This window comes from Lytechinus variegatus, chromosome 4 (genome assembly GCF_018143015.1).
Source record: "Lytechinus variegatus isolate NC3 chromosome 4, Lvar_3.0, whole genome shotgun sequence".
Classification (NCBI taxonomy): Eukaryota; Metazoa; Echinodermata; class Echinoidea; order Temnopleuroida; family Toxopneustidae; genus Lytechinus; species Lytechinus variegatus.
Genome location: NC_054743.1, coordinates 64,963,664 through 64,975,444, shown reverse-complemented (window position 1 = coordinate 64,975,444; position 11,781 = coordinate 64,963,664). Strand labels below are relative to the sequence as shown.

Below are 11,781 nucleotides of genomic sequence, written 5' to 3'. Positions count from 1 at the left end.
CTTTTGCATTAATTAATAAATAATTATTTTTGAAAATATGAGATTTTCCCGTTTTATATAATAGTAAAGATATAAAATACTATCGAAATGATTTATTTTGTTTTTTGATTGCAAAACTAATAAATAATTAAATGGAAAAAAAAAAAAAAATTGGCAACATGCACTGGCGCATGTAATGGACGACCTTGGCCTGGGATTTCGCTACGTGCAGAAATGAGCGTCGATTTGTTTATGACCACTGCTTTTCTGCCAAATTGTTTCTACTGTATTATCAGAACCATTCGAAGACTTGAGCTTTTATAGGCCACACATGATGTACTTGGCTTGTGATTGTTGAATGTGAAATAGATCTACAGTCTAACAACCGGTCATGCCTTTGAGTGACAGAATCTTGTAAATTTTCATGATTTGGATTTTGGTCATTTTGGACTTGGTTATCATCAGCAGACGACGAGCCCTGCCGCATCGCAAGACATAAATCTTGGTGACGCTTGCTTTGGCTGTCACTCAGTCACTTCAAACTTTTTACTAATAAAAGAGAATCTATCTAAGTCACAAAATTGAGAATTTACTTAGTACTTTGACTTTGAGTTTGAGTACTAACGATAGATTTGGAAATTTGTTTGCCTCGTCATTTATCAATCTTATATTTATAATTCAGTGAAAGAAATAAAACAACAACGAAAATGCAAGCGTGTCATATACGAAGAAGCAGCAGAGCAGTGATGACACTGTTTCAACGAGGGATCAACATGTCGTCCGACCAAAGCTTGAGAAAACTGTCATCATTGCCCATGTCTAAGAATAGCCTCGGTCTCACAGGAAGTAAGCAGATGGCTGCTGGCAGACAGCACGGCAGTGACCTTTCTTCTCGCCAAACTAGCAAAAGATTGTTTTGTGATAAAACCAATAAAGATATTGAAGTTGACGGAAAAACTAGCAGAACCCCAGAGAAAGTACAGCAAGGTGATTTTTTTATGTTTAGGGTTTAAACTGATAGGCCTATTGGTAATTGGCAAGCAACTCCATTTCATTCTTTTTGTTTAATAACATTTTACTGCCCTGCTGATGTAAAATTTTAAGAGTTAATTCTATTTCATGATCCCACATGGCCTGCCCAAATTTCTCATAAAGTACACGATCATAATTCATATTTGACTTAAAAAGTTAAGACCCAATACATTTCACTTTTTAAAGGTAACTCAACTTTGTAAATTAACTTGTTGTTAATGTTATTTGAAATATATGTAGGCCTAAATGATCACAATGATTGTAACTTTGATAGACCAGTCTAATTATATGTGGACTTTACCGTCTGTAATAGATTCTGTTTTTGTTTTGTTTATTTCTTGCTTGTGTTGATTTGTATCCTCTTAGTGTTCATAATTATATGACCTTTAATTTTTTGTTCTTTCATTTTAAATCGCAGTTGCAAGCAATCAACAGCATGAACACTTTAATGCTAGAGTTGCATCTGGTTTTGATAAGCGTCTCCTCGTTTACTTTGGAAAGTATAAGAATGTAGGAGAAGTGCCAGAACTTGTCTCGTAAGTATAATCTACTAAAGAAAAATGGGATGGAGAAAAAGAAGAGTTCGAGGAGAGGAAGGAGGATTATGTTTGCTTTGTAATGTGTATATTGGTACTTATTTTTTCTTGCTCCACAAAAAACTTCTATGCAGCTACCCCCCCCCCCCCCACATTGGCGGCGGAAGCCAAAACATTTAGGGGGTGTCCACCTGAAATTTTGGGATGGACACATGTAAAAAATTGGACAAGCGCCCCAAAAATTGTTGACAACCAAGCAAAAAAAAAAAAAAAAAGGTCATCAACCGAAATTTTAGGGGAGGACAACACACGTTTCAGGGGGGTCCACGTGAATTTAGAGGGGGGACGCACGGAAAAAATTGACAAGCAAAAAAAAAAGTTATCAAAATTTACCGTCCCCCCCACCTAAAATTTAGGGGGGGACATGTCCCCCCATAAATCCGCCGCCTATGCCCCCCCCCCATCCGGCCCCACAGGTCAACTTTTAATATCCCTCCGGACTCTGGTGAATGTCATTTTAGAATATAAATTCTAATACATTTGATTGTCAGCATGCTGGCACAATTTATTTAGTTGAATGTAGATAGAAACAGTGATAGATCTGGAAACTAGACTGCTCAATTTAATGCAATTTTTCAATATTTGTAGTGATGAAAATCTTTTAATGCTCATAAACCTCCCTTTAATTTTTTTTTCACAGTGTTCACCTGTTGAATTCCACAAGGAACAAGTTCCGTGTGTATACCAACATCTTCATCGGATTCCTGACCATGTTTGGCTGCGGGCTCATGATCTATCGAGGCCATCGAAGAGCAGGCACGGGCGAAACCTTAGCGGACCACAACATGCGTCGACACCCGCAACACTACAAACTGCAAGAGAACAAAGACTGAGTAGGTTGACTTCTGTTTAAAACTGCCCAAACGGTTCAAGAGCTCTTAGTCTTGCCCAGTTATGAGCAAAAGATGAAATGCTTTTACCTTTATTTGAAGTGACGTAACCAGGGGGAAAAGGGCGCCTCTTTCCAGAACACTGCATAAATGGCTAAATTTCCACTTCATAAAATATTACAAAGAAAGAAAATCCTGAAAGTTTGATCTGATTAACAAGCGTCACAAAAGGCCATCAGTTAGCATCAGATTTCAGAAGGAGGTGCAGTCTTACCCCATGCCCTGGGCAATGCTTTTATAGTATTCCACTTAATAAAGGGCAGGCAAATCATGATTTGGCAGCTGTTTACAGAATCATTAAATTAATCTGAAATAAGTTGTCAATATCCTTTGATTTTTAATCTGAAATTTGATGATTTTTAGATGTAAGCAAGCTACTAATCCTACATTGGTGTCAAAATTCTACTATTGCTTGGCTTGTCTTCAAGCCGAGGTCGTGGTTTATTGCAAACAAAGATAGGGGCCACATGCAGCGATTGCATAATGACAATTACACTTTAATACAGTATTTCTTGCACTTTGTTGTTTTTCATTTACATTTTTTGCTGGTTTTCTTTCTATAGCTTCTCTGAAGCCTGGGTGTCGGTTTTTACGGATTTACAATTATTGCAAAATGTGCCATTACATGTATGTAAACTACCATGAAAAAAATATTTTGGTTGGCAGCTGAGCCCTTTTTCAACATTGTAGTATTATACACTGTAATTGTGAAATTGACATCATTTTTAATTACATAATGAAATGGTCTAATGAGTGTCTTCCTCTTCAGAGTTCTCTTGCATGTATTGTATCAGACAAAAGTTAATTATTTGTTACACAAAGGAAGCGTGACAGTGTGTCCTGAATAAACTTGTCAGAGATTTTCTCATACCTCAACAAAAACTTGATTTGAATAAAAAGAGAAATATTCAACAAGCATAACACTGAAAATTTCATCAAAATCGGATGTAAAATAAGAAAGCCATGACATTTTTAGGTTTCGCCTCATTTCACAAAACAGTTATATGCACATCTCGGTCGGTGTGCAAATGAGGAAACTGATGACATCACTCACTCACTATTTCTTTTGTATTGTATTATATGAAATATTTTGATTTTCTTGTAATTGTCAATGAGATGAAGTTTCATTCCTCCCTGAACTTGTGGAATTCCATTATTTTAACATTTTGTGCTTCAGGCAAGGAGGTCCTAATCGTCAAATTTGTAAAAAATTGAAATATTGTATAATTGAAACAATAAAGAACAAAAGAAAAAGTGAGTGAGTGACATCAACTCTCTCATTTGAATGTAACTGGCTCGTTCATATTACTATTTTGTTAAAAATAAGCGAAACTTTGAAATGTCATAACTTTCTTATTTTACATCCGATTTTGATGAAATTTTCAGCATTGTGCTTGTCTAATTTTTCTCTATTGATTCAAATCAAGATTTTTCTGAGGTGGACTTGACCTTTAAAGACACTGAAAACCTTGTGCCTTGCTGATTGAGAACAAATTTGTTAGTGAAAATCTGTGACAAGATTTTTTTTTTTTTAACCCAAGCAAACTTACCAAAGAAAGATGTAGCTTTATACCTGTACATGTACATACTTCTGAAAAGCACAACTCTTCATTGAAAGCTGTACATGTAATTGAATGTTTTTTATTAAGGTGGCTTGTTAGTGAACAATGTGATCAAATTTAACTGAGAAGTCAACTTGGCTATATTAGCATGAATATATTCCAGGATCTAGTCTGTCCCAGTGTTTTAAAACCTGCTTTTAGAAACACCCTTTGTAAATGTAGCATAATCCCGGATAACTTTACCCAGGATTAAACTGAATCCAATTCATGACCTCCAATGAATGGTGCTTCATTAAATGATTTACACCCACAATCTTTGTTGAGTAGATGACATTGGTCAAGGCTGAAAAAAAAAATAGATTTCTTCAGTAAACTTTTCAATTTAGGCCTATAATATAATAATAAATAATATAAACATCCTTTTTAGTGGAAATGGGGCAATCCTACATGTAGATTATTTTGCCAGTTGTTTACATGCACTATTTTTGGACTGCATGTAAGTTGTATCCTTGGCTCCTAAAATGTTATAGATACATGTCACCAATCCAAAGTGAAAAACCTGCTTCTGTTTTTATTTTTAATAAAATCATGATACAAAATTTCACACTTGATGTGTGAAATTTTGTATCATGATTTTATCAAACTTGTAGAGGGTCTAATTTAGATTACATTGGCTTTGCTTGCCACTTTGATAAAAAGATTATGTAACTTCATTATGTCCCTTGACCACCCCAAAGAATAATATACTAACAGTACAATGATCATAATGATAGCATAAAAAAATAAGTCATTCCTCATTAACAACACCTTTTTTATTTCTCAAAATCATATATTTTAAACATGTTATGCCACAGAAAGTTAATCTTGTGGTTCAAAATTTTAACTTTCTGTGATTTTTTTTTTACCAAATATTGCTGCTATTTATTAAATTGGACAATGGAATGTATTTAAGACGATTTTAAAAAATGACATGCAGGCCTATATGACAATCTTACAATATTGTTTATAATCAGCAAAGTATCACATTTTTATAATGATATTAAATGGTGATGATGATTTTTTTTGTTACTTGCAAGTATGACATTATGTGGAATTAAAAAGATTGTTTTTAACCGGAGATGGAGCCATGCAATTGAAGGATTTTATAAGCAATCACTTCTATTGGTCACAATCTTAAAAAAAAAATCATAAGTTAGTCACACTGTTTGAATTTATTTTAATCACCGGGTATGTCAAAAATGTTTGATTGAACAAATATCCCTAAAAGACATTGATTGCCAATATGATACTTGAGTGCCATTGCTTTGTGGATGAGTTTCTTATTGCCAAGATACTTTACTGGATCTCTTACCCACTCAACCTACATAAGTCTTTTCAGTCAATATACTCAGTAAAACATGGCATTATAAGTATATTCCTGATGTGTCACAAATGTTTTCTTCCAGTGAGCATACATTATTTACTGCCATGTCAGGCTCCACTTGGCATGTTTTCATGGAGTCAGGGAAACATTATTTTTGAATCTCAATAGGGACCATATTTTCTGTTTTTCAGAAAAAAATTCAGAATAAAAAAAAGCATGTAAACATATGTCTAGCAGATCAACAAGGCCTAATAAGTCTGACTTAATCAGACGTTTCACACACATTTCAAGGAGGTAAACTATTAAATGCAGGGTCAATCTTTCATAGAGTCTAACTGGGAATGTTCTTTTTTGCAAATTTTTACATTTTTAGATCCTTTCAGCAATTATATGGAAAAGATTTTTAACACATATAGAATATGACCCTACTGATGCCAACCTTCTTTATAGTGTATTTAGGCTGTGCTTTTTTATTGATGGAAAATTTCATTTTATGATTCAACTTTGGAAGCACTCTAAAGTCTGAACCAAACTGTTATATTGAAATAGAATTAGACTGTATGATAAAACAATTATGTGCAGTCACATTCAGTTTTGTGAATTTTTAAATAAACAGACTGATTATTATGCAAACATATATGTGCAAGCATTAAAACATTATGTAAACATTCAGTCGCCTTCACAGAAATGAAAGGTTAAGACTTGTTAGGGCATGGTGCGACACAGTTCAGCTACTTCAGCAGAAAAAAAGCCTGGTATTAACATTTGCTACAACGCCAGTGTGGTACAAGGCGAGTAAATATTCATACATAGTTCATTCTACGTTATGAACATGACTAAAGTCAACCTTCATATTAAGTGTAATTTTTTCCCACGTCAAAACAATTTTTAAATACAGAACATATAGATATACCTCTTCTAAAGTCGAATTCTCCTAGGTCAAACAGACATCTGTGCTCCCAAAATATTTTGCAATAATGTTGTTCTTAAATACCAAATGGATATGCTGGAGGTTTTCCAGACAGAGCAATGAATAATGCATGCAGAGTGGATTAAATCTATTCATTTTTTCTTAGAGGACCTTGTTTTTGTCATTAGCTGATAACAAATTAATGGTCCATTAATCTGAGGGTTTTTTGTTTTTGTTGTTAATGGGCCTTATTCTTAAAACAGCCCAGTTACTTATAACCTTTAATGTATGATCCCATATTATGGCAGCATTTCATTGATTGACACTAACTACACGTAGTCTGCAGGCACAGACCCATGGTTTTTGCAATTCACCTAGTGCAGGATACAGAGTCTGAATTAGTGAGACTAGATTCACTATTTGTGGCTGGCTCTCTATCTTATTTGACACAGTCTCTGGAGTCTGGTCTTTACTCTAGACCTGTTATTAGTTTAGGTTACACTTCGTAATTCTGAATGTTCGAAATTCCGAAGGTTCGTAATTCCAAAGCACGTAATTTGCCTATACCTCGATGTTCGTTAATCCAAAAACGTAAAAGGGTTTGTTTATCCGAACACTTGTGGCGTTATTCCGAAGGTTCGATAATCCGAAAACGAAATAAGGTTCGATGTTCCGAAGGTTCGTTAATCAGAAAACAAAATTAGGTTCATTGTTCCGAAGGTTCGTTAATCCGAAAACGAAATAAGGTTCATTGTTCCGAAGGTTCGTTAATCTGAAAACGAAATAAGGTTTGTTGTTTCAAAGGTTCGTTAGTCCGAAAACGAAATAAGGTTCCTTAATCATTTCGTTTTCGGACAAACGAATCTTGGGAATGATTAACCTCATTTCGTTTTTGGACTAACGAACCTTCAGAATATCCGAACCTTCGGAATAACGAAGCTTCGGAATTACGAATGTATGCGATTAGTTGAAGTGTCAAATATGAGTATTAATGTGCTTGCAGATTTTTACATGTGCATGTAGCTTTAAAAGTAAATCATTTTTTTTTTTTTTAATATGGGCACATGTCCATTGGGAAACATGAAACAAATTTATGTGCTGTTTATGTAGTCTGACCAAACATACTCTTTTAAGCAGGCTGTTTTCCTTTCAGCACAAATTGTCATTAACAAAGTACAGGGTCCAAAAAATTGGCTGTAGACTATTATGATATACACATGTTGGGAAAAGATCCAATTAAATGGATGATATACACTTTAGAATTACCTTGAAATTATAAAACGTTCATATTTCAGTGTGATTTTGAAAAAAATCACTTTTTTTTATAGACAGCTTAATAATAACAGAGGAATATAGATTTCTGGATATTTTTTTTAAATACCGTCAGTTACTTTTGTGTAGTTGATTCAATCATAATGTGAAAGCATTTTACCCCCCTATTTTAGACATGTTAGTACTTCCCTCATTTATCTTTTTTCTCTATTGAACTCTTTAGTTTTCATTGCTTTATTTCAGACTGTTTATTATATTCTTATCTCATGTTTTAAGTTTTTTTTGTACACCAGTAATTTCAAGGGATCGCTCTTTAATTTTCAGAACCTTGTCACCTTTAAACTTGTTATAGGAAAAGACAATCCACCTGGGATATTATTTTTATGTGATCATCAAAGTTTTATTTATTGATACTAGTGTTGACAGAACTTCAACTTTGGTAAGGGCCAAACATTTGCATGATAATAATAATGATAATATAGGTTTATTTACCCAGGGAAGCCACTTCAGTTCTGAAAACTGTTCTCTCAGCACCCCTGCTACATGTATACTCCTGTTCTATTTGTGGTTACATTAAATTAATTTTGATGAAATCTACATAAATGTACATGTATAGTCAATGATGGTGCGACAAAGGCAGAGGGGCAGTCACACGATCAAAAGAGAGTGGGGAGAGGGAGAGGGGGGGAGAAAAGAAAGAGAAGGGATAACAGTGGAACAGGGGATAACTTCATAAAACAACTTTCAGGGGCTACTTTTTTTTTGCTCACTGTAAAAAAATCTGGTTTAATTTAAACTCTGCAAGTTGTGGTTTTACTATGGGTAGCCGATGCCGTAAAATGTTGTTTAATACTGTATGAACTAAACAGAATTTGTTTAAACAGTTTAAACATCCATTAATTGCTTAATTTATTGAAGATTAAGTATCAGATATTGAACTTTGTTGTTTAAGATTTTAAAGAGAGCATTGTATGAATTTTCAAACGGCACTTTACTGTGTAAACCATAATGAATGCCATAGTAATGATATTTGTCTTCGAGCAACTGATGGCGCTATACAATAAAAAAATGTTAAGAATTTGTAATACAAACACTGCTTTTCAATAACACCGTCCCTATATACCCTCTTAAGTATTTACCTTATGTTATTTGGCTTCTTTTAGTTCAAGTGTTGCCAATGTAAAGCATACATGTAAATAATACTATGAAATTAAAATAAAGTCTTCAAGATAGATTTTAAAACTGTTTTCCTTTGTGATTTTGTCAGAGTTTGTGAATTAAAGTTGACCCCCGTTTCCATTTAGTTTTTAATGTTTTATTGGTCTTGCATCGGTAATTTTAATTCAATGACTACTAAAAAATCTAAAATTTGGTTTGAGCTATTTCTGAATCACTGATAGTCGAAAATAATAAGAAATCAAGAAACTTTTTTTTCTTTTTATTTCAATAACAACTGAAAAAAAGATGTACAATGTACTTTGATAGGAAATAATTTTCCAATCGTTGAGCCAGATAACTTAGCCATCAAAATCATTTTCAGATTTCGAAGTGCAACGAACGAAAATAAAGCACTTTCTTCCTGCTTATCGTAATAGAGAGAAGAAAATAAAAATATTCAAATCCCCAAATATAAGATATATTCAGTGGTCGAATATTTCAACTCGGGTGGTTGAGATCGGGCATTTCGCTTTTCTCCTTAACACATGAAATAATGTGTGACCCAAACAGAGATATATTATGTGGAGGTGATCTTTTAGTCCAAACAATCTCAAAACATTATTTATTTGTTTTATTCACAAGGGGTGTCTACTGTACACGGAGGTGCACTGCAAAAACACCGGTTTTAATTTAACACCAGCCCGGAATCTATTTATGTCCACACCAGAGATGTGTTAAACTACACCAGTTTGGTTTTGGTCTAACACCAGATATATAGGTATTTATACAATACCAAGAAGTATTAAAACAAGATCGGTTTGATTCTAAACTGGCGTTGTTTTAATAATTCTCTGGTGAGGACATTATCGCCGGGCTGGTGTTAAATCAACACCTGAGTTTTTGCAGTGTGGCAGTTTCTTTAAATCCTTATAGAGACGAAGGAGACATCATTTGATATTCACAATGTAACTGCCCATGCACAAGGGACAACGATTTTGTTTATTCAAAGATGAAATTGGCAAGATAAAATGTCTCCGGTGTAAAGAATTAGTTGGCAGTTATAAGCAATCGACACCCCGTTAATTATCTCCATAATCATGATAATGTTCGCTCTCGAAATGGGGGTGAATAGTGTTCTTTAATACGTGACTAGGCATTTGAATGACGTATTACACTGGAGAAGAAAATGGGCGGAGTAGCAATCTCACTCTACAAACAGTTAAAGGAGAATGAAACCTTAGGAACAAGATAGCTTGTGTGAAAACAGAAAAATCAAATAAACAGATCAACGAAAGTTTGAGAATTATCGGACAAATAATGAGAAAGTTATGTGCATTTGAATATTGCGATCACTAATGCTATGGAGACCCTCTCATTGGCAATGCGACGAAGATGTGTGATGTCACTTGTAAACGACTCTCACCAATAAATACTTTGTATATATTTCACTTAAATCGCCTCTTTTATCACATCTATCAGTAGATCATGTTCTCTTTCTATAGGAGGGCATGTAATACAGATTTTTAAAGAATGCATCATGTATAAAGAGTTTCCATAAGAAAAAGCAGAAAGAAACTTTTTTTTTGGGGGGGGGGTTATATAGTCCATCAAAGGGAAAGTGACATCGCACTTGTCTTTTAAACTTGCATTAACCCAAGAGGGAAAAGGATATGCAGCAAACATGCTTGTTCCCTTTCTACCAATATTTTTAATCAAACTTTTTTAGAGTGTTAAATGTAGTCAACAACACTGATTTTATAATCTGATTTCACAATTGAATATCTATAATACGGCAGAACGTGAGTACTTTTAGAAATGTTCATTTTTGGGTGGGGGTCACCAACCTTTTAGCACCATTATATCTAATAATAGAATATAATTATAATAATTAAAATTATATCTTTGGCTGTACCACGGTTTGTTATGCAGTCTTGAAATGCATGCACCCCTCCCCTCTTATCCTTTTTTTTTTGGGGGGGGAGGGTTAAGGTACATCGGGAGCTGCTACAGGGAACAAAAAGTCAACAAAACATTGTTATCTCTTATATCAGAAGAGGAGACAGCACAGCAATTATACGTCATTGGTGGGGAAAACCAAGGTTCTATGGTGTCAGTGAAATAAAGAAAAGAAAAGGTAAAACATGGAAACGAAGAATATAAAAAAATACATCATCTTTTCTTCCCAACAATATTCATATCATTCTCAGGGCCATGGGGAAAATATTTAGTGGGAGTGCTGATGTTAACTGGAAAAGCAAAGGTTTTCACTACATGCAAACTGGAGGTATAGGCCTAATTAAATTATTCCCGTGAAAATCTGAAACGCAAAAAAAGGGGAACAAGACTAAAAAAATGAAGGTCGTTTTGGTTACATAATATTTCAATTTTTACACATCTTCCAGAATACCTGGGATGCTGCCCGGCTATGGAGAATAATACACGCAGCATCCCCAAGGAAATATTGGGGTGCTTCATACCCCAGCACCCCCTCTTCACAGGGCCTTGATCATACCACTGGCGTAAATCCGTGTTGATGGGTGGGGGGATGACTGAAATATTTTGGCATTTTTTTGCAATCATGTATTAAGATATGCAAGGAATTGTCATTGATATGTCCACAGTGGTGTACCGTGGGTCACGGCATTGTGGGGGCACCAGCAAAATTTTTGAATCACTGAGTTAGCGCGCGAAGGGCGCTCATTTGACAGTTATACTGATTGAGAAATTTTAAGGACAATGTCATTAAACGGATATGTATCTCACTGATCAAATAATGCGAGCGCGAAGCGCGAGCTGATTTTTTTTATTTTCACACCTAAAAAGGGACATTATAATCAAATTTTTGTAATCACGATAGGTACCTGTCTTGCTAGATAAAGCGAGCGCGAAGCGCGAGCTAAAATTTTCGCATATTTTGACCCCAACAGCGATATTTTAAGGAATATACTTTAGGAATCCATTAAGAGTATTCATATCTCACCATAGTCATCTAATGCGAGTGCCAAGCGCTTGCTGATTT

At 34.6% G+C, this 11,781-nt stretch overlaps 1 protein-coding gene across 1 annotated transcript; it reads left to right on the top strand.

The window, feature by feature from the left end:
• Window positions 1-171: 171 nt before the first annotated feature.
• LOC121414549 (protein FAM162A-like) lies at window positions 172-2,547 on the top strand. The gene is made up of 3 exons (XM_041607760.1): window positions 172-966; window positions 1,430-1,547; window positions 2,248-2,547. The coding sequence occupies exons 1-3, from the start codon at window positions 687-689 to the stop codon at window positions 2,438-2,440; spliced, it is 591 nt and encodes a 196-aa protein (XP_041463694.1). The 5' UTR covers window positions 172-686; the 3' UTR covers window positions 2,441-2,547.
• The last annotated feature ends 9,234 nt before the right edge of the window (window positions 2,548-11,781 follow it).

Excerpts from the sequence above, each read along its gene's own strand:
- LOC121414549 (XM_041607760.1), top strand. The coding sequence starts at position 687 with ATGCAAGCGTGTCATATACGAAGAAGCAGCAGAGCAGTGATGACACTG. Across the intron at positions 967-1,429 it reads CCCAGAGAAAGTACAGCAAG|TTGCAAGCAATCAACAGCAT; the intron begins GTGATTTTTTTA and ends TTTAAATCGCAG. Across the intron at positions 1,548-2,247 it reads GAAGTGCCAGAACTTGTCTC|TGTTCACCTGTTGAATTCCA; the intron begins GTAAGTATAATC and ends TTTTTTTCACAG.